Source organism: Sceloporus occidentalis, unplaced genomic scaffold, assembly GCF_023333645.1.
Source record: "Sceloporus occidentalis isolate IW3139 unplaced genomic scaffold, rSceOcc1.0.p SCAF_346, whole genome shotgun sequence".
Classification (NCBI taxonomy): domain Eukaryota; kingdom Metazoa; phylum Chordata; class Lepidosauria; order Squamata; family Phrynosomatidae; genus Sceloporus; species Sceloporus occidentalis.
Genome location: NW_028317326.1, coordinates 75,544 through 101,439, shown reverse-complemented (window position 1 = coordinate 101,439; position 25,896 = coordinate 75,544). Strand labels below are relative to the sequence as shown.

At 39.0% G+C, this 25,896-nt stretch overlaps 1 protein-coding gene across 1 annotated transcript; it reads left to right on the top strand.

Moving 5' to 3' along the window:
• Positions 1 to 6,917: 6,917 nt before the first annotated feature.
• Positions 6,918 to 24,532, top strand: LOC149274124 (von Willebrand factor A domain-containing protein 1-like). Its single transcript, XM_089505773.1, has 6 exons — positions 6,918 to 7,023; positions 14,186 to 14,749; positions 17,715 to 17,996; positions 21,475 to 21,747; positions 22,105 to 22,374; positions 24,522 to 24,532. The coding sequence occupies exons 1-6, from the start codon at positions 6,918 to 6,920 to the stop codon at positions 24,530 to 24,532; spliced, it is 1,506 nt and encodes a 501-aa protein (XP_089361899.1).
• Positions 24,533 to 25,896: the final 1,364 nt, after the last annotated feature.

Here is a 25,896-nt window from a genome sequence, read left to right as displayed (position 1 = left end):
CTACTGTCAATATTTGGTAGCTTGCATTTACTGATTATTTTTATATTATTATTTTGTAGGATTTTTTACTGATCTAATGGCCCTTTTTGTATTTGGATTTATTCCAGCCTGTGGCTCAGGATACATTCGATCAAAGACCTTCTGGTAGTACTTTATTACAGGATACCTTTCTGCACATCCTCCTATATACAGATATGTGGTCATGATTTTAAAGAAATATATGGATTTGCAAAATACTAATTAGCCCATGGTATTGACATTCAATCCAGAACGAGTAAAGAGGCATCGATAACGACCTTCCATGGTGTCACGTTCGTTTGAATAATGTAGGCTAAATCCTCCACATGCATTACATTCTAGGTCAATAGACTTCCCTGTTTCAATACTGCCGTTCTTGAAATTGCAAACATGTTTAAGAATATTGAAAGTCGTTATAGACAGTTGGGCATCTGGGTTTTTTTTAACAATGGCAATTTAGAAAGAACCAAATGTGCATCTCAGGTGCCGCTAGGCATAAATATTACAAACAATTACAACCCTTCAAGCAAATAAGTCGATAAAATGAGATTAGGACTTATCTGGATGGGAGATTGGCTCTATATCGAAACCTGACAGCCGTCTTCACAAGTACATTTCCTGATGGTTTTCTTGTAAGTAAAGCTGCTTGTGGCCTTTTTATTCGACAGGTTGCCCGGTAGAAGGGAGCACCAGTGAAAAATTGTTATCGGTTGAAAAGTCAATATTTTGCAGTTTATTTGCAAGTTATCACACATACTCTCTGTATGGGGTATTGCTTCCAATAGTGCCTGGGGGTCCTGCCTCTTCGCCCCTCTCGCCTCATGGCATTTATGGACTAGACCATAAAGTGCTGCTCAATGGGCATGCGTGTGCCATCAATTGCTATGAAATACTCCTTGTTTCACTGTGCATATTTTTAACCTATGACTTTAACCAATGTATGACAGATAATAAATAACTAAGTGTGTTTTCCAGTGCATGTAAACCTTACAAAGATTGCATAACACAAATTATTACCATTTTCCTAAAGATTAATAAGAGAACGACTCCCATACTGAGCTGATCAGGGCAGCTGCTAAGGCATTTTGAATTGACAGTGGAAATGTTGCAGCCGCTAAGGGAACATGTGGAATTTAACCGTGTAACATGGGATAATACACACGCTGAAGCCAGATCATCCACCATCCGAACGATGCACAAAACCTTTGCAATCAGACATTGATTCACAATAATAATAATAATTATTATTATTATTATAATTATTATTATTATTCCACCAATTCACACCAAAAAGTGTAGCTATAAAGTGTAGACTAATAATCTTGTGTGACCTATAGAACCGGAAAAATGCTCCGAACTCTGTGTGCTCTAAATATATGAATGAAAATGCATTAATACCATAAAATGGGTGGCCTGGTGCATAATGAAGCCTCCGCATATATGTAATGCCCCTTGTGCGTCAGATCTAATCCTTTAGTGCGCCAAACGCGCACCGTTGCGATAATGTATGAGTCTAGTGTACAGCCGCTATATCCAACATGCAGCTGCTGGCCTTAAAGCAGCAGTGCAAATTTTAATCCATGGCCATGTGTATAAATGGTTGTCAGGTATATGGACTAATTAAAAAAATTACAAGTTTAACCACTGATTCAACGTACCAAATATGTCTAAAAATCAGCAAATCTGTTTATATATAATAATACCATACTAACAGAAGTTTCGTCATTGCCTATATCATGTGCTGGCACCATTGACTTTTTGTTAAATCTGCCCCTATATTACCCTAACAGATGATCAGCAGTCCTGCCCAAGAGTGAGTTATGCCCTATGTTACAATGTAACATGTATGTTTAGCTAAGTTACTGCTAGATACATCGTATAATACATGCCCTGGTTACAATGTAACATGTATGTTTTGATATGTTACTGCTAGATGCATCGTATAATGCATGCCCTGGTTACAATGTAACATGTATGTTTAGCTGTTACTGCTAGATACATAGTATAATACACTCCCTGGTTACAATGTAACATGTATGTTTAGCTAAGTTACTGCTAGATGCATCGTATAATACATGCCCTGGTTACAATGTAACATGTATGTTTAGCTGTTACTGCTAGATACATAGTATAATACATGCCCTGGTTACAATGTAACATGTATGTTTAGCTAAGTTACTGCTAGATGCATCGTATAATACATGCCCTGGTTACAATGTAACATGTATGTTTAGTTGTTACTGCTAGATACAGAGTATAATACATGCCCTGGTTACAACGTAACATGTATGTTTATCTGTTACTGCTAGAGACATAGTATAATACATGCCCTGGTTACAATGTAACATGTATGTTTTGATAAGTTACTGCTAGATACAAAGTATAATACATGCCCTGGTTACAATGTAACATGTATGTTTAGCTAAGTTACTGCTAGATACATCGTATAATGCATGCCCTGGTTTGAGCTCTGTGTCTGCAAGTTTGTACATATTTATACAGCTGCTGTACTTTGAAATCACACATCACTGCATGACTTAAGACAGTGAGGGCTGGTCTCTCATTCTTTATTAACTAGAGAGCTGTAGGACCTGGAGGCTCCCTGCCCTCCCTGGTGGCTGAGTCCACAGAGGGTGTGTAAAGGAATCCAAATGTGCACAAGTTTAGCTACTAGCCAGTCTCGGCTTTCTTAAACCCATGGGGCAAGAGGACACAGCCTTGGATGAGCTTAGATCTTCTTATTCTCAGGAGGAACCTATGCCAACTCCCTGTGCTCAGCAAGGAGAAAAGCACAGCCCAAGCCTTACATGGTTAAACTTGCCATCCATGAGAACCTTGCAGAAGAACTGAGTTTTGGAACCTCCTCTTGGCAGGACATTTACAGCTTCTGGGGAGGAGTGTGGGTTTCCAACTTAAAGACAAGTAGACAAACTTATCTGTACAATCCCCCCTCCAAAGCCCCTTGGGATGATGCTCTGGATAAGTATTTAATGCTCAAAGTTCTGGAGACTGGTTTACCCAACTTGTGACCTGCTATGATTGTCTACCTGGTACTTTACCTGCACTCCCTGCTCCTGGTTGTGCTAGGACAGACCATCCCAGAAGAAGGTAAGTGTCTATCTCTGCATAGCTAATGATTTCCTTATTGCTTTGGGTTTGTGATCCAGCCCAGTATACTAACACAGATAAAATGCCTTTCTGTGTGTAATCCGAGCTTTACAAATACCTGGAATATACAGATCCACAAGAAATATGATCCAAGGGCTTTGATTAAATCAGCAGATTACCAACCAGAATTAGAAATCAACCCTTTGGGTGCCAGAGGGTAGCATATAAAAGTAGGGTAGCATTTTCCTTTACATTCTGATGTAATTTGAATATAGATCAAGTGGAATTACATTTCTTTCTCTCTCTATATATATATATATATTCATAATGATCACCAGTATAAGGCATGGTTTTATTCTTGAGTAGACAGCTAACTGGGGGTAACTGTTTTTTTGGGGGGTGTAACATGTGCTTTTGAAGGAGTCACTCACCTATAATAATTCACCAGGGGAGTGTTTGCTAAGCAGGAAGCTCATTTAAATGTCTGTAACTTAGAGTTGCTCATTAAACTCTGAAGTTTTCTGCAGATCAGGAACAGAGGAGAAGAAATACAAACAACAAGTTTATGAGATCATCAATGAAACCATTACAATAAGAACACAATTGTATGAAAAAGACCCCCTCCAGGTATTAAGGATAATAATAATAATAATAATCATACAACCTGAAAACATATATGTCACTAAATATGGAATTAGACAGATATCTACTTATTGTAGAATTTAAAATCCCAAAATGCTCAGCCAGCATGCCACATTAAATCAAATATTTTTATAATGAATTAAAGTTGCAGTTCCACTAGAGCTGGACAGCTACCTGCTGCCGTTTATACTAATAAGTAATAATAAGTGTTGGTGAATTTAATTTTACAAACTTGACCCATACTAAAGCCTTAAAAAAACTGTGAAACTTCAGTTTTTATATGAAAGTTGTAGTTTTTTTTTGCTGATATGTTTGGATAGTCTGCAAAGCAATTTTATAGTAGAGAGATAGGCTTCCTATTTGCTGTTGCTGACAGAGATTGCATTGAGGTTCCTCTAGCTTCTTGGCTGGTTGACTGGAAGCCATGGGAGTCATAACCTGTAGCCCTAACATCATAAACTACCTGCCCCTAATTAGAAGACAGTAGTCCAAAAAAGAGGTAAAAAACACGCTTAGAAACATAGAAACATGGCCTGCCAATTGTTCCTGCCTTAAATCCGTCCTCGGTTTTCTCTTAGATGCAGGAGCCCTATGCTTATACCATGTATGTATAAATCCCTTCACTGTATGGGCCTCTACCGGTTCTACTGGGAGGCTGTTCCACTTACCTACCACTCCCTCAGTCAAGCAAAACTTCCTAACATTACATCTAAACCTCTGATCCTCTAGTTTAATATTATGACCTCTTGTTCTAATATTTCTCTTCCTCTGAAATAAACTTCCCTCTGTACTGACAGGTGACAGGTAAATAAATGGACAAAATTATTAATGAGAAAATTCATTTAAGTTCAATCAGTACCCAACGATCATCGTCTTAAATATTCAGTAAACTGATCTGTGCCCCACATGTGACTTATTTCTAAAACACCGCTGTCTGTTTAAATGGGAGGCGCGATAGTCTAAGCAAACAACAGCGTCATTGTAAATTGATATGAGCCTTGAGGTCAATATCATTGTTATTTGTGTTATCTGACACTCTTCAACAGCTATACAGTGTAGTTGTTCTGTGGTTGTAGAATATCAGTTTGAGACTCAAAGAGGTGTTCTAGACTTTCAAGGTATCCAGAGGTGTAAAAGTCACTTAAAGGGAGGGTGGTAGCTAAGTGGAACAACCTCCCAGCAGAAGTGGTAGATGCTAATACATGGAGCGAATGTCATCATGCATGGGAGAGGCATTTGGCTCCTGAATCTAAAACAAGGCTGTGGAATAATTAAGATTAGGCAGAGTAGACGGACCATATACATTACCGTAAACTATGATATCATTTATACTACAGAAGCATATATCTATGAATCGACTAGTGTATTCTGAACAGCTACACAATGCGCCAGGCAATATTTTATATCCTTAAGTTTAAATAATTAATTTTAACCTTCGATTTAATACAGATTCTTCCTTTACAAATAATAAGTCATTTTTCCTGAACCCAGCCTATTTACCCACTTTGCTATTATCAGGGCAGGACTGGGGATAAAAAGCAGCTCTGGCTCTTTAAGGCCAGCGGCCGTTAAATGTCACGCGCACTGAAGCACCCAGTTTTCTTGGTAGGTAGGTGTGTGGTACTCTCGGCCACTGGCCCGTCAGACTCTTCCACAGCGTGCCGGACGGCCGGTCCAACGTACTCCCGACGCACTCGTGGCCACTTTCTTACCATGAACCAGCAGCTCGCTTTCTGTAGAATTATTCTGCAGTAATCCCTGATTACATCATAAATAATTCCGTCCTCCAGGCAGACTCTTCAGAGTATATCAACTGAGCTGAGATAAAGTTGTTACATGGCACCAGTAGCCAGGTGCTTCTGCGATATTACAAAGCAATAAATATCATTTTGACATTGGGAAAATCACATTTGAAAATATGAAAGAGATATTCTGTTCTTTCTTTTGTAGTTATCATCATGTAAAGATGTATTGCTTTTCTTTGTAAAAATGACATCTCTGCGGCTCTTCCTCCCATTATAAAAAAAATAAAGCACTGTTCATTAACGTTCTATTTAACTAATTCGGCTAAGATCTGTGATATGAACATAACGATCGAGTTCATTGAAAGAGCTGCCAGGTGTGGGGACGGAAGGGCTGCCACCCCAGCTTTACCTCCTGGGCTACAAGGATTTTGGCAGCGTTTCACTTGTAAATCAACAAATAATAAATAATTATGATAAGAATTATTCAGGCCTTTGGTACTTAAAGGGTTATTGCAGCTCTCTATCCTATTGGCTGTTGTATTAAAATAGATTGATACAAGCCTTTTAATGACTTCACAATATGGCTATTGTTGATCTGTCCGCGGACAGAGATGTTAGGGTGCCATCCAGTCTGAAAATAAATGTAAGAATGAGTATGCCAGGGGCTTTATTAAAAAAAGAGACAAGAATATATTGTTTAGTTTCATTTTCCTAATATTCAGCCAAGGGAATACAGAACTTCTTTAAATCAAACTTTTACTAATTATTTTTAGTACAAATGAGGCTAGAAGTAGAAAATAGATGTAACATTTAATAAGCTTTCGTGACCTCAGAGGTCTTTTCTTCAGATGGAATCGCTGAGATTACAGAAGCTAATGCAATTTTACATATTATGTTGTCCCAATAGGATATATTAACTTCAAGTAAAGACTATTTTTTCTTTTGGGCTGACACAAATGTATCCAGTTTTTGAGGATAAAATTGGCTCACCGAGAAGAGGATTGCTTTACGGTCCCTATTAATTTAAATGCCAAAAGTCTCATTTTTGTCATTATAAATGAAACATCACTTTGGGTATATTAGATGACTTTTCCATTATGGCAGTCCAGGCCTGCAATACAAGACATATTTCTTATCCCCAGCAAACAATGGCGTGCATCTCAGCCTTCATCCGCCTCATCAGTCCGCTGTGGACGGTATCCATGTAGATACATCAGCCAATGAAATCCACACTTAAAGGATACCCCTAGTGTGACCGAAAACTGGAAACTTTCCTGGTAGGGGACGTTCCAAGTTTGACCCAGAGTCTCTGGGTCAGTGTTTTCTTTCTCCAGGCAGAGATGTGATGTTTGGCCACACCCACAACCCACCCACTCCCTGCCCACACTCCCCACCAACCACTAAATGCCGTATAGAACAACGCCCTCTGTGCAACTAGCTCCACCCCTTCACAAAGCCACTCCTCCAGAAGAGGGAGAGCTACAGGTAGCCTGCCCTGGGAAGTTCCCCGGTATGTCTGTAGTATGCCCCTAATTAGTAAGGCATCAGCAACTTAACCAAGTCTATATAGCATGTGTTCTGTGTAGTGATTGGTGGGAATTTGGACTCACGAGCGAAGGTCCTGATTGTATTTTAAGCAAAGCTTTTTTTGTGTAGGTAATTACTGACAAGTTACCAATAAGCCGATACGATTTCAATTTCGCCATTAAATGAGCCATCTGCTTCAAACATATTTAACATGTTTAAATTAAATATTTTGTCCCGTTCGTATTATTTATTCTTCATAAGGCATTAAAATGAGTCTCTATTAAATGTTTCAAAATTTAGTGTTTTAAAACTTTTTAATGTGAATTTGGTCCATTATGGCGAGAAGCAAAAGGTAGCCCCTTAAGCTAATGAATGGAACTGTAACATCTGATGTAAGTGTGAGAGACTCCCAAGGAGCCAATACTTACTCGGTAGACATAACGTTGCCAGGGCAGTAGAAGTGTTAGCCGCACACTATTCAGATGTCCATATGACAGATAGAGCTCCATATAGAACTATGGCTATTATTTTTTGTGTGTTATTTTTTAATAATTATCTCTCTTATTCCACTTAAGTAAAAAAATTAAAATGAACGTATACCTCCACATTGACTATAGTTCACCCATGGAATACAGAATGCGGTGAAATGCGTTGACAGCTCCCACATTCTGCTCTACGGGATCTAATGGGAACAATGCTTACTGATATAAAAATCCATAATGAAATTGGACGCATTCTTTGCTCGTGAAATAAAAATGTTAGCTGTGAAATTTCCCGTTCAAAGGATAAACAAAATAGTTATTTCTAGATTTATAGGTGATGGATTTTGATCTCCAGATGAAAAAGAATTGGTAACAATTACTTGAAAAAGAACATTTTTTCTTTTTGTTCTTTTTTAAGAATGTATTTTTAACTGTGTTTCTCCCAAGACATTTGGACTCATGATAGAAAGGTCTCTTTCATGGGTCCAGTAGTATTGGGAAAAACAGTTTAAAATACCTGTTTCTAAAAAGCATAACTAACAAGTGAAAATCGAAAGAAAACGGTTAATCAGAATTTACAGTTTTGGTTAAAAAAACGCCATGATATTGGAATCCAGTATGGCAGGGAAAGGGTTAGCTCCGCTAGTAATTGTGCCACAGAGACAAATGTGTTTTGTATTCCAGGCGTGCCAGCACAAGCGCTGAATGAAGGGTACTTTTCACTTGTAGAGGAAATGTATTATTGGCATTCGGAAAAGTCCAAACGCTTGCAGCTGGAACGTTTTTAGATTCTCCCTTTCTCATAACAAGTTTCATTTGAAGGTTCCTCCCGTCAATCGAACCCGTATATTTTATATAATTTTAAAAACATCTCTCAAATTCCTTTGCGTAGCTCAGCTCCCGCTTTACTGTCATTTTGTACGGATCACGTTTTCACATCATGTACTCTCAGGTGGATTGGAGGGCACTGTCCTTAAAACCTGATGTAATTGTTTCACTGTTCAGACTTTGACACCTAGAACGGGGTATTCTTCATTTATGATACACAGATCTACTCGAGGAATACTCTGAAAAAGTTCTACTTTATAAGATCTTTTTAAGTTGGTAAAAATAAATGCTGTGATGCTGCTCCCGTGACCTGGATTTTCCCCATAGTTACCCGGAGAAGCGGTGCTTCACCCAAAACATGGAGAGTACCCAGGTATGGTGGTCAGTTCCAGCGTGCCAACTAGGCTTAGTTTAGTAGGTCCATGGGCAGCAGCCCTTCTGCTGCTTAAGAGTGAGCCAATCACCCTCTTGGGCAATCAGACTTCCTGTAGCACCACTGTTCAAAAGACCGGTTAAAAGGGAGATCACTGATCTTCAGTCTATTAACACTATGGAGGACTGTACCATGTCAGCAATATCTCCGCATATCCTTAAAAGATGGAGCGCCAAGTTATGATGTCATATTCCAGTGCTCAGCAGTAACAGAGGTGGTCACAGGGGAAAGCAGGTGGCACTACCTTGGCTTAGGTTTAGGGCAATGCCGAAGGTAAATAGGTCACAGGTGCCCGGGCGGTCAAATGAGAGAAATTGATTTAATTGGGAATGCTGTCCTGCAACTGATCTGCCTCTTCAGCATACAATTTCATGAAAACTAGCACATAAATTAAACAGAAGCATTTAAATAACATTACGTAAAATGTTGATAAATGGTTCCCTTTGAATAAACACATTCATCTCAGTCACTTGTGCAAATATCAAATTGTAATGTTGCTGGAGCTTTACAAACAAATTTAGAGGAACACAGCCGGCATTCCTTCCGATAAATCAGCAGATTCAGTGAGTGTAAGAACAGGCAGTGCATTGTTACACTGTTAATCACTTGTTGATACAATGTCACACCTCACTGAGAAGCATAGAAACCGTAGATGTAATCCACTGTATTAATGTCTACACCGCGGCTAGTCGTAGCTTTTTAACGATGATTCTACAGTAGAAATGCTTGCGGCACCAGAAAGGTTTCTAGCTCCACGTTCTACACGCAATGGCTTATTAACATAGGAGAGAATCTTGTGGTGGGGCCCCATACGAGCCTAGTGCTCTAGGTCTAGGTACTTTGAACTGGGCCATTATCGTCTCCAGATAAGTTTCTGGAAGCAGTGTATCCTACAGTTGCAGGGCCGAATTGGCGATGGTCATATGGTACCGGCGCTTTAAGGTGATGGCCGTCTGGCGGTGTCAGTGTTGCCGACAGCTGCATATACGCATCCGCATGCTACTTTTTCTGCCAACATAGCGTGCGGCCAGGCATATCCAGCCTCTGCTCATTGGGTGATTATGTGGTCATGTCAACAAGCGACCCACCAGGCATTTGCCCGTTGTGCCGATGTGTTCCAGACTAGTAGCTGACTCTCAGACAGAAAAGAGAGTTTATAATAGTTTCCAAATGATTATATTTTATTCTTGAAGGTCTGATATTATTTATGTGCTTGATTTAACTTTCTTCAATATGATAAGAATGTAATGATGCAGCTAGAGGGTTTGTACAAATGTCTTCTTATTTGTGGTAAAGTGGCTTAAGTATGATTATCAGTTCCTTAATGAGACCTTTAGAGAAACAATTTCATGTTCCAAGCTATAAAGGGCTTTCATGTTGATCCATAAATATTAATTAAAGGTCAAAACTACTAAGAGAGGTGTTCACACAAATGCTGTGCAGCATGGAACACATTAATATTTAAAAGGTCCCTTTTTGTATCTACACTGGGAAATTCATGCTGTTTGTATAATGAGTACTTTTGTACTTTTGTTATTTTATTTTTCATGATTTTTGCCCATGTAAACAGATACTAAGGGACCCTGGATGCCACTGAACCAGATAGTTAAACCATACTCACCTCTACTACATATATGTAAGATCTGAGATAGGACGTCCGTCTTGTCCTCCCCAGGCTGGCCCTGCTACCATGTATTCCTAAATCAAACAAACTCAAAACATAATATGGGCAGAAAATTCTGTTTAATATTGGCAAAAACTATGACAATACTCCGCAACATTTAAATTTTCCAAATCAGGAAAACTGTGTTGGGTGTATGGCATGGTTTTTGTCAATATAAAACAGGAGTAAGCAGGCCACCCACCTACCTTACCCGGAGTGCCAAGTGGCAGCTGTAAAGGCCTATGATCCCCGAAAATGGGACAGTGGGGCTGCTTGGCAGGACGATGAGACAGTGCCTAAAATCACATGCGAGGTATATGTAGATGACATCTTTTCTCTTTCTAAACTTAATGTACGACGTGGCCACTCCAGAGCCATCATTTATTTCTAGGTTGACAATAAAGTGTTAAATTGTAATACAAGATCAGCGTTTTGTGCTGTATCTTGAAGTTTTGGTTATAAATCACCAGCACAGCTGGTTGTCAATTCTTTTTACCGAAATACTGCTTGGTTATTGATGTGCCTCTAAGAATCTGATGCATCACTGTAATAAAATGTATACGGGCCAATACAAAACTTCAAATAATTGGATCACATATAAATGTATGTGCGTCAAAAATAGGCAGAGTCACTTAGATGCAAACAAAGGTAAAACATTTAATACGAACAAAAATAGAAGAAGAATATAAAAAGAAGATAACAAAAATAATACGAAACAAGTCTTACAAAACCTTGGAGAGGAATTTAGTTCATGACATCTGTCCTATGCATTCCTGAGGATGGAGGGAGGGAGTGTTGGGACGTGAAGAGTCCGTGGATGGCAAGTACATCTCCCCTCTACCTCTCCTCCTATGCTTCTCCAAGGCCTTAACTTATATACACGGTTTGAATAATGATGTCAGTCTTGTCAGTCTATTGGTCTTCACCTAATTGGGTAAAAATGCTCACTAAGATCTTTACACGTCGAAACCCTATTTTAGGTGGTGGCTGTACGCACACTGTAATGCCCTTTTAGAGTTACAACTATACCCTGCATTAGCAAGTTACTATCCTATCTATAGAATGCCTGTTCAGCAAATCCTTCATTCCATATTTTAAGGTCAAGGAAACCTTGAAGCCTATCATTGAACTATTGCCTATACCAATAATTATATATGGTCCATTTCTTAATTGAGGTTTATTAGAATCTTTTACAATCACAGAACAAGGTGTTTTGTACAGTTGCGTTCAGATAGAGTGGAATAAAATATTTTTCTGTGTTCTTGAATCATAGAGGAAAAGATTGATGTTTGGGTTCTACGTAAAAATATAGGATAGGAAATATGTCATAGTGAATGAACGGGGGCATGAAATATCTACTTTTTTTTTTATGCGCTGCTTCGACACATTGTTCACTTCATATGCATGGGCCAGTGATCACACTGTGCATACCTTGGACCCTTCATGTCAAGTTTTTGTTCACTTCTCCTCAATTAAATTAGGTATTCCGTGAAAACACTATAGTGGAGACAGGATTTTTGTGACTGTGCTTTTTGGCTGCTACCCCTGCTTGAAGACTTCAGTGCGTCCCCTCTTAGAAAATACAGCCCTCCTTAGGCCTCAGCCTTGAAGGGATGGAAGGGGCCGCATATCTCCCAGTAGAGATGGCTCCTCAGATGAGGAAGACTGCGGCCCTTGTATACACTCTGGCCCTACCACCTTTGGAGCACCGTTCACAGTTTTTCATGCAATGACTCGAGAAGCATGAGACCCTCGAGGTTCACAGAAAAATATATATTTAGGGTTGTTCTTGTGTAGCAGTGGTTAGCTTTGCATTTAAAGTTTTGGCTGTACTTGTGACTGGAATCAGACTGAAACATCAATGGAGTTTTTTACCTTTAGGGTGTATTGTGGGCTATTGAGTTTCAGTCCATTTGGGTTTGGATTAGAGTCATAGATTTTGTATGGGATTATTTTGTTGTGTTGTTTTGCACGATAAACTGTCGGACACCGTATGTTTTCCTTATAGAAAAGAAAACAGATCATAAATTATCATAGTTATTAAAACTATTAATGATTTAAAGAGAAACTAAGACTTTATGTATCAGGAAAATGCATCCTTTTTCTTCTGGGTCTCAATAAAATTTTAAATGAATCACGAAAAAGCTAATTCTGGGATTCTCGTTCCCAACCATCAGTCATAAGGATCATAGAAAAGTTTTATGGGAAACGGAATGTTTAGTTTTAAATACTTATTTCATAATACAGCCCTTAGGGTACCTATTATAAGCTGAACTTTATAAAAAAATATCCAGACAACTATTAAAAAGACGGAGAGGAAATTGAATTCTATGCTCAAGTTATAATTCCTTTAATTGGTGGAATCATTGAACACATATGTCATGTCTTTATTTTATAAAACCTACAGTGCTTTACAGATTAGGTTAATTACATATAATGCGTGTAGAAAAACATAACCCTCCCAGGCAGCCGGCAGACTGACACGTCCTTCAGTGTCTTCACTTTTTACTGGTTCCTGGGTGGGGTTGCTTTATGAGCCCCGGGTTTGGATAAGGATGAGTTCTTGCTTGTACTGGTAAAACCATTCATCCCATCAAGCATTTTATATGTTTTTTTTTAATTTATTTTTTATAATTTTTTTTTAAAAAAGCATACATTCGTCAAGTTCCACCTTATTATAAGAATAACTAAAGAATGTGTATATGTGAAAGTATTCATCGCTTCAGATCCTTGAAAAAAAGGAAGAAAATGATTCCAACAGCACCTAAAGTGCTCTCCTTGAATACACCCCAATTAACATCAATAATAAAAAAAATGTATAAACAGAGTGATAAGAAAATATAATATAATAATAGATGATATAATATAAGATAATATAAATTATATATATATATATAATTTATGCCCACTCTCTATTATAATAAAAAACACAATCACATAGAGTGATATACAGTCTCTCCGCATCCTCTTTGGATGGCTGTAAAGTACATGTGGAGAGAAGTCCACGGCCATTCCTGCCAATGAAAGATATTAAGCGTGGTTTTCCTGTAGATAACAGATGCTCCTCCGACCTTTTGCCTCACCCACATTTAAAGAAAACATGAGGCATTGTTATCGCTGATAATGAATGAGATTATTTAAAATTATGGTAGTATTATTTTAACACCTATATGCTTTGAGTAGCTGCATTTCCCTTACGGTCTCCTTTTTTTTTGGTGGGGGAGTTAATTTTAATAAAAAATGGAATTTCCTTTTGACGTCAATGTCACTTTTTCCAAAACCTACACTTTACAACACTGTATATGAATGAAAATAAGAATACTTGGCAGAAAATTAACAGTTTGTAGCAAAACAAAAAAGAAAAATGCCCTTAATTATAAAAGAGTTGAATTTAACAAAGTAGACAGAAAAGCACCTTTAAAATTCTATAGAAAGCTGTGTAAAATCTTTCACATTATATATGAATTATGTATCTGCTTTGAGGAATTAACAGTAACAGCAAACATTGTTCTGTTTAATATATCACTGATTATGGTGTGTAGGTGGTGGAATTTATGGAAGGGCATGGAATAGTCCAGCATAGCGAAAGTTCTAGCACAGGTACCTCAAACACATCGTTTACTTATTTTCTTAAAATTTGGAAATTGTGGAAAAATTTACTGGATGTTGTATATATACTTGGAAAACAATGAAGGAGTGTTAAGTTAACCAAAATCCTCAATCCATTCTTTTTTTCTAGACCTCCACACTTTTGTTCCAGACTCCGAGGGTGACCTTCTGTTTCTTCTGGACAGTTCGGGAAGCGTTTCTTATTATGAATTTGCTAAAGTCAAGAAGTTTATTGGTGATCTCTTGCGCCCTTTCACCTTTGGCCCTCAGGATGTGCAGGCCAGTATTGTTCACATCAGCACAGATCCTGCTCTAGAATTCCCTTTCGACCAACATGGCTCCGGCAAGGAGATACAAAAAGCGATACAGGATGTAAAACAACGTATGGGAGATACAAATACGGGAAAAGCCCTTTCCTTTGTCAACGAGAACCTTTCTGCAGGCACTTTTGGATCTAGGGATGATGTCCCAAAAGTCATGGTGTGGGTTACAGATGGCCTGTCCACTGATGATATCTCGCAGCCCATGCAGCTTCTGAAGGACATGGGTGTTACAGTGTTTATCGTAAGCACTGGCCGTGGAAGCTACCTGGAGCTGTCAGAAGCAGCCAGCCAACCACCCGAGGAACACCTGCACTTTGTGGATGTGGATGACCTTCATATTATTACAAAGGAACTTAGAGATTCTATAATTGGTATGTTGGTAGTTCATCTGTATGGTATCACTAAAACTGTACAGAATATTTATATTTTAACATGTAAGCCTCCCTTTTTTATCACAAAAACAGATGAGTCGTTTCAACAAGGGCACTTCTGGGGAAGTTCTCATAGTTCCATGGTGATCGCTCTATATTTAGCATTTCAGCCCAGAATAGCTTTTGATAGCTTTGGTTCCTAAGAATATTATGTTTGTACTTCACAATACACTAGTGTATATCCAAGTCATTTTGCTGTTACATTTCTATACTGTACAGTTATAATTCCAATACCTGCTGAAAGGCAGGTTTAGGTGCTCACGTAATTAATTTAACCTTCAATTTCCCATGCTTCGAATATAAGTCGTATAAGGCGATCTAATAAATTAGTAAATACCCTAATATTTGAAGGTTTTACATCTTCCCTTTTTTTTCTGTCCTAAAACATTCAGTTCTTTAATGTATAAATGAATTAAAGCTTTTGTGAACTGGACCTAGAGCACTGAATAGGGCTATGATGTAGAGTTTATCTTTAGAGCTAAGCCTACGCGCCTTTTTGAGATAGAGTCTCTGATGTTTGCATAAGCTAAATACATTCATTTCTGAGTCACTGTATGACCCAAGGTGACAAGAAGCCTAACATTAAGTCACTAAATCATACTTGCCAATATTAAAAATAGAAATGATTCTACATCCTTACATGTGAATGAGCGAGCGTGTGAATGCTGATGTGCGTATGGAGGTCTCAATGAGCGTGCTGTTATTCTGACCCAGGCTAGCCGTCTGGCATCTCAAACTTGTTTGTTTTTTTATAACAACCTATCTACGTAAAACATTTTCTTGGGGAAAGAATATTTCTTCGAAAGGTTTGGACATTCAGCAGTACCATGAATGATGTTTCTAATGGTAGATTTAGGTACAAAAGTGTCAATGGAACAGCACTCTTTAAAAAGTTGTTGGAGACCTTTTTAATTCGACTGCCAACTCAGTTGTGAAGAAAGATTTTACTGTGCGTTCCATTACAACTTAAGGTGAGTTGGGAGTCGAGCTTACAATCTAGAGAAGGGAGAGTTCCTTTATATCTTGGTGCCAGTGGTAATGTAGATTAGCATACATCGAAAATGTTCTGTATCTGTTGACGCATTGCTAGGAGCACATGTCTGTTTTAAAGGTGCTGTTCCACTTGGACACAACATTATCTGTACTGAGTATGCTAAGCAATAAACCTTAGCAGATCTGTCATTTTATTCTTTCTTCTGAAGGTTGAACCCAGACCATATGACATTTATTTGAAATAGGTAGTCGGATCCATGCTTCTAACTATGTTTTATGCAAAAGAGACGACACAACTGTACACATGGCCACCTCGTAATGTCTCTGCGGCGCTCACATGTGCAATGCGGCCATTAGTGTCTCTTAAATGTGGACCATTTCAATTGATTAATATAAAGTCTATTTTTTTCTTAAGTAGTCAGCTTCACTTTTATAAAATAATCAGGATTTCTGGCACCTTTGAGTCAGAAGGTATGTCCATAAACCTTTGTGTAATAAAAGGACCGGATCCATAGTGACGGTGTTTTTCTGCGCAGGAATGCAGTCTGTCATGTGCCCTGCCATTATGTCTGGTACGGGGTTATTACGGCATTGGCAGACGTACAGATGGAACTGGACCAACACAATTTGCAGCACAGTTTTACGGTTTTGAAGGCCTCGTGTTTTTAAAGATATACTGCCTTCCATAACAATCCGCCGGGATCCACCCATATTTTTCATTATTCAGGATCCCTAAGCCCCCAATAAAATCAGAATAAAGAGTTTAAACACATTTCTGGTAAAGCCCTGCTCCTGTCAGCTCATACACTGCTGTTCAAATATTTTCCTCCATATTTTAACAGGGTTAAAAACTCGGGGAGAGGGGTTGATCATATCTGATTACAAACCCCCCCTCCCCACCTCCCCAACTATAATACAGTAAGTGATTAGCCTGAAGTTGATACATCCCATATAGCGCAGTGGAATATACTGTATATATACACACACAATCTGATATTCAAGCACGTATCCAGCCAGCGACTGCCCGTTGCAGTAAGTATGTGGCTTAACCAGCCAACTAGGCATTTGCCCGGTGGCCAGTCCGCTCTGTAGGGTGATGTGGCAACAGATACACCTGCAGGACAGAAACCGCTTATTCCAATTACTATATAAAATGCATTCTCTGGAAAAAAATACAACTTTGTATATTTTTAATGGAAGCCAGCTGATTATCTTGCAACACAGTCTTGCATTAAACGTTCAGATGCTTTGATGTTCAAATATCATCTGTAAGTTTGTATCAACTCTGTGCATTCGCAACCAGTAGCGCTCGCCAGATTGCGGAGCAGACATTTAACGTACGACGAGCAATGCTGCCATCTGGTGTCTGCAGCTGGATACTGCATATTTATCATGCAACCGGTTAATTCACTCTGAAATTAAACACATGGAAAAATAAGTTTATGTGAAATTGTGAAATCTATCTATCTATCTATCAAACTATCCTGATACAATCTTTTATAGTCTTATATTTTTCTTTATTTTATGTGTTGTATTGTCCGTGCCTGGAAGTCGGTGTTTTGAGTTCTGTTTTTCCTGATGTTTTGTAGCAAGATTTTAGATCCATTCTCCAGTGGATACATTCATAGGATCACATGACACATCACAGTACACATACACAACTGTTTCACAGTACACATACACAACAGTCTCACTGTACACATACACAATAAACACTGGGAGATTGTCCATTAGCATTGTATGTGCCTATGGGCCCCAAGCACTAGGGGGCGATGGTGAGCTAATGGATCCAATGGGTAATGTAGATGGGATGCGGGTGCTCAGTTGAGTCACACAAATTACAAATACTGTCTGTAGAGGGTCCTAATCCGACACTGTCTGTACATATGATATTGGTATTTTTCTTCCATAGAACTGATTCAAGCAAAAAGGCTACAGGCTCATGATATAACCACTACAAGTATTCGACTAACGTGGCCAAGACTGTTGGCGGAAGCCAAAGATGAGAGTTATATTGTGGAATATGCCCCAGAAGCAGACACAAGCCGTAGTATAAGGATAAGTTTGGCTGGAGATCAGACCGGAGTGATTCTAAGTAATTTAACCCCTAATACTACATATCGTGTCACACTCACCCCTGAATCCAACGTCCGGTATGTTCAGCCACAAACAATCCAGGTCTCCACTCTCCCTGGTAAGTTTAGAAGACCCCAAACATGGGCTACGGGACAATATTAAACGGCTTTTATGCTGTACTCAAATTGGGCTTTTACAATCTTGCCGTGTCTTCACTCTCCTTTTCTTCCCCAGAACCGGAACTAATACTGGAGGTTCATGATATCACGGCTACAGGTTTTCGGCTAACATGGCCAAAGCTGTTGTCTCAAAGAGAGAGTTATATTTTCGAGTGCACTCCAGAATCTGACGCAAGCCGCGGTATACAGGAGAGTCTGTCTGGGGACCAGGACGAGTTGGTCCTCAATAACCTGACCCCTAATACGACATATCGTGTTACACTCACCCCTAAATCCAACGTCTACTCTATCAAGCCACAAACTATACAAGTCGCTACACTTCCTGGTATGTTCTTAAGCATAGCGTACACGTTTATATTGTGTAACCAAAGTCTCCCCCCCCTCCAAGCGATAAAGCATAAAAATTGTCAACTATAGTTTTTAAAATGTGCCATATTAGCTTTCCAGACGGTTTGTTTCAAGACCGGCGCTGGACTCAGAAAAGAACATGTGTTTCCAGAGCAGGGGAGGGAAAAAATTATATTACTCTCCATATTTCTGTTCATTGAAAAATTCCTTCTGGTGGGGTCATGATATAATCTACCGGAGACGCTTCTGGGGGGAAATTGGAAGCAACAAATCTTTGAAGATCAAAGCTGACTGTCCATGTGACAAAGTGTCCTAGGAAACTTAGATTAATTAAAACACCAAACTCCATTTGACTTAAAAAAGTGATATTCTCAAAGTTTTGTTCTGTCATCTCGTTCCTTTTTTCAGAAGCTAAAGTAATAAAGCTGCAGGTTTATGACGTAACAACGACAGGTTTGCGGCTGTCATGGCCGAAGCTGCTGTCTCAGGTGGAAGGAGAGAGTTACCTTTTGGAATATTCGCCAGAATCAGACACAAGTCTCGGAATACGGAGGACTTTGTCTGGAGATCAGAATGAGGTGGTCCTGAGTAATTTAACCCCTAATACCACATATCTGGTAACGCTCACTGCCCAATCCAACGTCCAGTTTATCCGGCCACAAACCGTACTCGTCTCCACGCTGCCTGGTGAGTAAACAGATCTCCAACATGGGGGAAAATATTGTATGGGACGACTATAGTCCGTTTACCTGTAGAATGAAGCTGACAGTTTTATGTTCTGTTTCTTTAGAATGCTGTATGAACTGTTCTTTTAGACTCACGGCGTCCCTTTTCTTTGACAGAACCGAAAATCATCACTCTGCAGACTCATGACATAACGGCTACGAGTTTCCGGCTAACGTGGTCACAGTTGTTGTCTCGAGATAATGGAGAGCGTTACCTTTTGGAATACGCGCCAGAATCAGACACAAGCCGCAGAATACTGAAGACTTTACCTGGAGACCAGACTGGGGTGGTCCTGAGTAACTTATCTCCTGACACCACTTATGAAGTCACGCTTACCCCTAAATCCAACGTCCAGTTTATCCGGCCTCAAACTATCCTGGTCACCACTTCTCCGGGTAAATTTAACATACTTAAAACATAGACTACATGGTTTTTTTTAGAAATATATACTCTCTACTTCTGTGAACCTGTCACAAAATATCGGAACAATACAAAAAGCAGGTTTTATTGTTAAATTAGCATTTTACATATTAATCGTACAATCTGTTATAGCTTGTTTAAAACTGTTGTGCTCGGGGCGAGGATGCATTTCCAAATTGGAAGTGTTTAATCAGTATTTGTAACATAAACGCTTGGAGAATTCTCTGACGTCAAGACTGAGGTTTATTTTTAGATAAATAAATATAATAATGACTGCTTGATCGTTAAACTTTTATCATTTTATAAAACCTGGCTCCCTTAGTTAACTAAGCATTTCCTGAACAGTTACCTAAAGCGTGAAATATATCCTGATCTGTCTTGTTCCCCTCTGCCTTGGATCTCGGTCCAACACGATGTCCAAGACCGCCATGAAGTACATTAAAAGCCATCATGTGTTCATTTGGGTTGCTTGATGTCTTACCACCGCTGGGTCAACGCAACACCATACCCGGCGTGTCCTAGTTGGTTATTTTGTGATTAATGTTCTTTCTTTTCTAATTTTCTTTATTCTTTTTTCTTTAAACTCTTGAACTCCTTGGTTTTCTCTACTTATCGATTGTTAATATTCAGCAATCCCAATAATTTCAAACTCCTTAGAACACTAAGCTCCTTATGGCCTCCCACCGAGTGATATTAACTCATATGTATATATTTTATGTATTGGGCTATTAGTTTAATGTCATCTGTCTATTTTTCGCAGAACCTAAATTAATAACGCTCCGGGTCCATGATATAAAGTCTACAAGTTTTCGGCTAACATGGCCAAAGTTATTGTCACAAGCTAAAGGGGAGAGTTATCTATTGGAGTACGCACTAGAATTTGACACAAGACACAGAATGCTGAAGAATTTGCCCGGAGATGAGACTGACGTGATCCTAAATAACCTAACCCCTGATACCACTTATCGGGTCACACTTACCCCTGAATCCAGTGTCCAGTTTGTCCAACCACATACTATACGGGTCACCACTTTTCCTGGTAAGTGTAACACATCATAGAGATGAGATACATTATTCTAATATAATGACGCTGGGTGTTTAATATTTTTTTGCTCCTTTTTCTGTAAGAGTAATGCCAAATATTCAGTTCTTTACACCCTTTTCAGTTCTTTGGAAGTGTTGCATTTCTCTCTACAGATACAAAATTGCAGCATGTATTAGCCAGCAGACAGATTCAACAAACTTTAATTTACTTTAGTCAAATGGTAAATACGTTTATATTGATTCACGTGGAATTGGAAAAGATATTTAGATAATATTTCACATTTATTTTTGTTATTCTGCTACCCATTCCCCATTTGACAACCATCTCTGCACTTTCTCCTGGGCAAAAAGGTTAGCGCCGTTTAGATTGTAAGGCCCTTCTTACCTGTTGTTTCTGTAATATGTTCTATTATTTGCTACTTGTCATGTCCTGTTTTATATAAAACAATAAATAATAATAACTAGCAGTTAATATGCCTGCAGTATGCTTAGCGCTTACACTTGTGAGGTCTACTGGCGGCATTGGTCCAAATAAAAGGTAGGTATTGGTACAAAAAAGTGGACTTCAGTTTCAACTAAGACCAAAGTGGTTGCCGAACTAAATTGGATCCCTCCCTACTTGATTCTATGCTTTGTTCTACACAAAATGTTCTGCAAGTACTCCAAGTTGTCTGCTTGAACATACCATTATCTTGCTTATAGCAAATTCCCCAAGAGCCCAATTTCTTAATCAAGCCCTCATTGCAGTTGACTAGCCAAATATGAGAATTGTTCGATGGGTTCACCAAGTTCTCAAAGAACAGACTTTGTAAGTTTCAAGGTAATGAGTTCAAACATTTAAATGCTTATCAGACAATGACTTTTTTTTACTTTTTGCAGAACAAATCACTCCAACTCAGATTCTGATATCGGAACCCAGTTCACACAGTTTCCGGGTAAGCTGGGGTCCTAACCTCGACAGCGTGGCGGGCTATGAAATCCAGTATGGTCCGCTTCCAAGCAATACGGTGCACAAAGTAAAGGTGGACAGCGCCATCAACAGCACTGTCCTGGAGAACCTCAAATCCAACACAACATACTTGGTCACTGTAGCTGCCCTATTTAAACATGGAGGGGAAAAGGCATTATCTGCAATCGCTTGCACAGAAGAGAGTAAGTATTTGGGGCAAAACAGAATAATTTATAACAGAAAACAACAAACGACGCTGAACATCAAGCTGGGCATCGTATAAGCTTCTTTGAAAAGTCTCCAGAATACTCACATTGTTTGTTTATTTCTTCATACACCACTAATTTGGGACGGTATTCCACTTTATTTTATGATGGAACGGCTGCAGTATAGTAGTGTCTGGTCGCCCAAATTGAGCCCTTGGTATAGGACTTCTAGTTGCCTAACCCTATAGGGACTATAGACACATTTATAACCACATACAGCTAAATAACCAGTCCCATTATCGTAAGATGTGCTGTTTTAAGGTCAGTGATGTCCTTTTCTGGTTTCTTTAACAGAAGATGCCAAAGTGAGTCACCTGCATTTGGATGATCTGGGCTCTGATAGCCTAAAGGCCACATGGGGCTCTGCAGAAGGAGATGTACAGGGGTATCGCGTGAGGTGCCGGCGCCAGGCGGGGAATACCTCGGTGGTCAACGTGGCTCCTCACACTCACAATGTGCTTTTTACCGATATGGCAGTAGGAACCACCAACAAGATTTGTGTGAAGCCAATCTATAAGAACGGTGCTGGGAAAAGCCTGTGCAGGACAGTCCGCATACATCCAGGTATGTTAAAGAACCAGTGCTGGAAGGGGTATTTTTGAGGGTTATAAGACTTGTAGTCCAACAGCAGCAGACCTCTAAAGTACGACTCTCTTCATTTCCTTACAAAAAATTCATCTCAATAGGTAATTGCACACATCACCGGAAGTTATTATCAATCAAATAAGGGGCAAGGGGCAGGGGGACCACTCAGCTATTACTGCCCCTCAGGTCAGAAGATGTGAGCCTTCCTCTGGACTTGACTCGGTTTGTGCCTGGGTTCTATGCAAAATTGGTACCACTCGGTCTGATATCTGTAGGCTGCTTACAGTTTACATGCATTCAACGTCACACAATGCCCGCTGCACTGTAATAGCTTATATTAAGTATAAGTAGAATAATAGTGCTTAAAGGAACATTCTAACACAATGAGAATTGGGATTTTACCACATTCTAATCGATCCATGCATTCATTTGTTATTTGGGTTTGAAGAAAAAAGCTGTTTGCGTGTTAGTTTAACATGAACGTATCCAAGGTCAGCTCCCATAAAAATAAATTGGAGCGTAACTCGCAGAGCAGTAGCCACCGGCATGTAGTTTAGCGGTAAATTCCCCCGGAGACCATGCAAAATGGAAACCAATACGCAATAAAAAAAATATGCATTTAGGAACCGAAGTGTTCCTGTAACAATGTGAATTAGTTCCTTGGCAACTCATACAAAAATAATGACCATGTTTGACAGCCTTTTGCAAATTTAATAACTAGAACACGTTTTATTACCTCATTTTATTTGGGTTAACATCATCAAGGGAAGGGGGGGCAGATACTTTGTATAAATATGTACATTATTGATGAGAAGCATCTGAACAATGTTTCTTTTGTTAGCAACTTCTGCAGGAGGATATCCGAGACCGCAGAGTTAATAAATCCATGCGAGAGAACCACAATTATCTACTCCAGAGCCGGATCTCAGAAGACAGCCCCGTGCCTCTCAAATCCTCAGTTGGGTTAGGAGTGTCTTCTGTAACCTTCATTCAGACTTGACTGTAGCAAGTGAGCGGTAACTGAGATGCCGAGTCTGCACGTTGGAAGAGTTTACGCATTTCGTATCTCAGGGTGCCAGAGAGAGACCTTTGCGTTTGGTTTTGAGAGACTGAGAATGATACCCACTAGAGCAACAAGGAACCTAGTGTCCTAGAGGGTCACTTTGAACAACAAACCTTAATTATGGACCTTGGTTATCATGAAATGCATGTACTACTTGAGGGCAGCCAAACAAGGCTTCCGTTAGTGTCGGGTCGGGGAAAGCAAACCTTTAGGTGGGTCTGTAGAAAGACCAAATGGATATAGTACCATCTATGATATGGACCCAGAAAATACACTGTCAAAGGAAGATAACTATGATGTATTTAAGTATTGTTGTTTTCACCCAAAAAATGAATTATTAACAAGGAGACTGTTACAAAGTACAACGAGAATAAAAATCAACACCTTAACATTGTCTGGTCACAATTATTTAAAATAAATAAATGTCTTACCCTACATTAGCATGGCAGGGAGTCCTATTTTAACGCAGTATTTAATTGATTTGGTAGCGATGAAGGTGGAAAGCAAACAGCTACAGTTTGTTTTTGCAACATTGTCACATTATTACTGTAGAACTATCTGTATGTTTGTATCTATGTGTGTCCACGAGTTTACACCTAGGCTAAAGACATTCAAACTCAACCTTTTATGTTTTCCATACATTTCTTTTGTCAAGTCGATTAAGGCATCTACTCTGTTCAGATCAGAGGTCATTTTAAAACAATTGGATTTCCGGCAGAATTATTTCAGCTTTAATTCACTATATCAGAATATCAGTGGGTCAAAAGTTTACATACGGCTGACTTTGATACGAAACAGTCTGGAGGATTGACTTGAGGAGGTGTAATGATTTTTTAGTATCTTCTGACTGGCCGATTGTCCTAATTAGGAGTTACTTTGCCCCCCCGTGATTGTATTTAAGAATCTACCTGTATAGGGCCCGTGTGTGTGTGATATGCCCTAGAGTTTGCTCCTCCTTTTGCATAAAAAGTCCAGTTCTTTGTAAATAGAAACCTGGAATATAACGGCAAATAAGAACCACTTGGCCGTCTTGTCTGCCTGTTTCTTCCCTGCTTTATTTTAGATTCAGAATAGCCACATACCTATCCCGTGCATTTTTAAAAACCCTTACTGTGTTAACCTCTACCACTTCTGTTGGGAGGCAGTTCCACCCTCTCAGTAAATTAAAACTTACATTACAGCTAAGCATTTGACCCTCTAGTTTAAGATTATGGCCCTGTGTTCTAACATGTCTTCTCCTTTGAAATAAACTTTCCTCCCGTACATAAATGTTTCTCATCCAAGCTATACAATCTTAATACAGCAGCCTAGACGGTAAAAAAAATAAAGCATTTAAAGGGTCAGCGGGACAGACAACACACTTAGTTCATAAAAAAGAACTTTTTTTTCAAAAGGGCCATAGGAAACAGGCAAAGTGAAATCATCATTTTTTTTATTATAGAGATCTTAATAAAATGACAAATCACCTAAATACAGAAATCAGATATGGAATAAAAGTGAGCTTTTAACGAACCTGCGGCTGGGGCTGTTTGTTCATTTTTAAAGAATACTTGTAAAATTTCTGTTTAAAAAAAAAACAGCTTTGTCACTAGGTTCAGCTGACACCTTCTTTAACCCCTTAAGGTTGTCCTTAAACCCATTAAAAACAATGCATTGTGATTAAGGGGTTAAGCAAAAGGTTGTATGGGATCCGCACAGTATTTGGAATTGTTGTAAAATCTTCTGTATAAAATGTTGCTATTCCATCATTTAAAGGGACTGGCATGAATAAAAGCTTTGCCGTAAATGTTTATTCATTTATACCACACACTTCTTTTTGACCAAACAGTACAGGCAAGTAAAAGTCATTACAACTTTAATTCTATATAACTATTGTTGATTAGTCCATAGATTCTGAAAGCTTACACCAATGTATTAAGTAAATGTTTTCCTTCGTCTGATGTAAGAGCAGCGATGTAGTGAATAGTGGAACAATATAAGTACTACCAAGCGTTTGTGTTACACAATGTGTGTTACGATACCACAAATGGTAAACCCTGATCCGCTGCCATTGACATGTTCCTGAATACAGTAACACACTTAAAATAAAAGAAACAAATACACACATATCCGATTAATATTATATATTATTTCCTATCCATCACATACACACAAACACTCATAAGAAAGAAAAGTTAAATTGGGGTGGCGGAGAGGCCTGGTCACTAAACCTGTAACAGGGAAATTCATTAAAATGTACTTAACTCAGGCAAAACTCCCGACCTGCAAATTGATCGCTGAAAAAGAGATTATATTATCTCTATGAGAATGCCGACCAGCAGCTGGACTCTGCGAATGTAGCTGCACTCAGAAGCTCTTCATAGATTAGGACTCGGTGAAGCTAAGGGATCCCATTCAGCCGATACGCCCTACAAAGAAATAAAAAGGTTCGCCATTAT

Coding starts and splice junctions, on each gene's coding strand:
- LOC149274124 (XM_089505773.1), top strand. CDS start 6,918: ATGCCGTATAGAACAACGCCCTCTGTGCAACTAGCTCCACCCCTTCAC. Junction 14,750..17,714: donor ACTTAGAGATTCTATAATTG/GTATGTTGGTAG, acceptor TTTCTTCCATAG/AACTGATTCAAGCAAAAAGG. Junction 21,748..22,104: donor AATCGCTTGCACAGAAGAGA/GTAAGTATTTGG, acceptor TTTCTTTAACAG/AAGATGCCAAAGTGAGTCAC.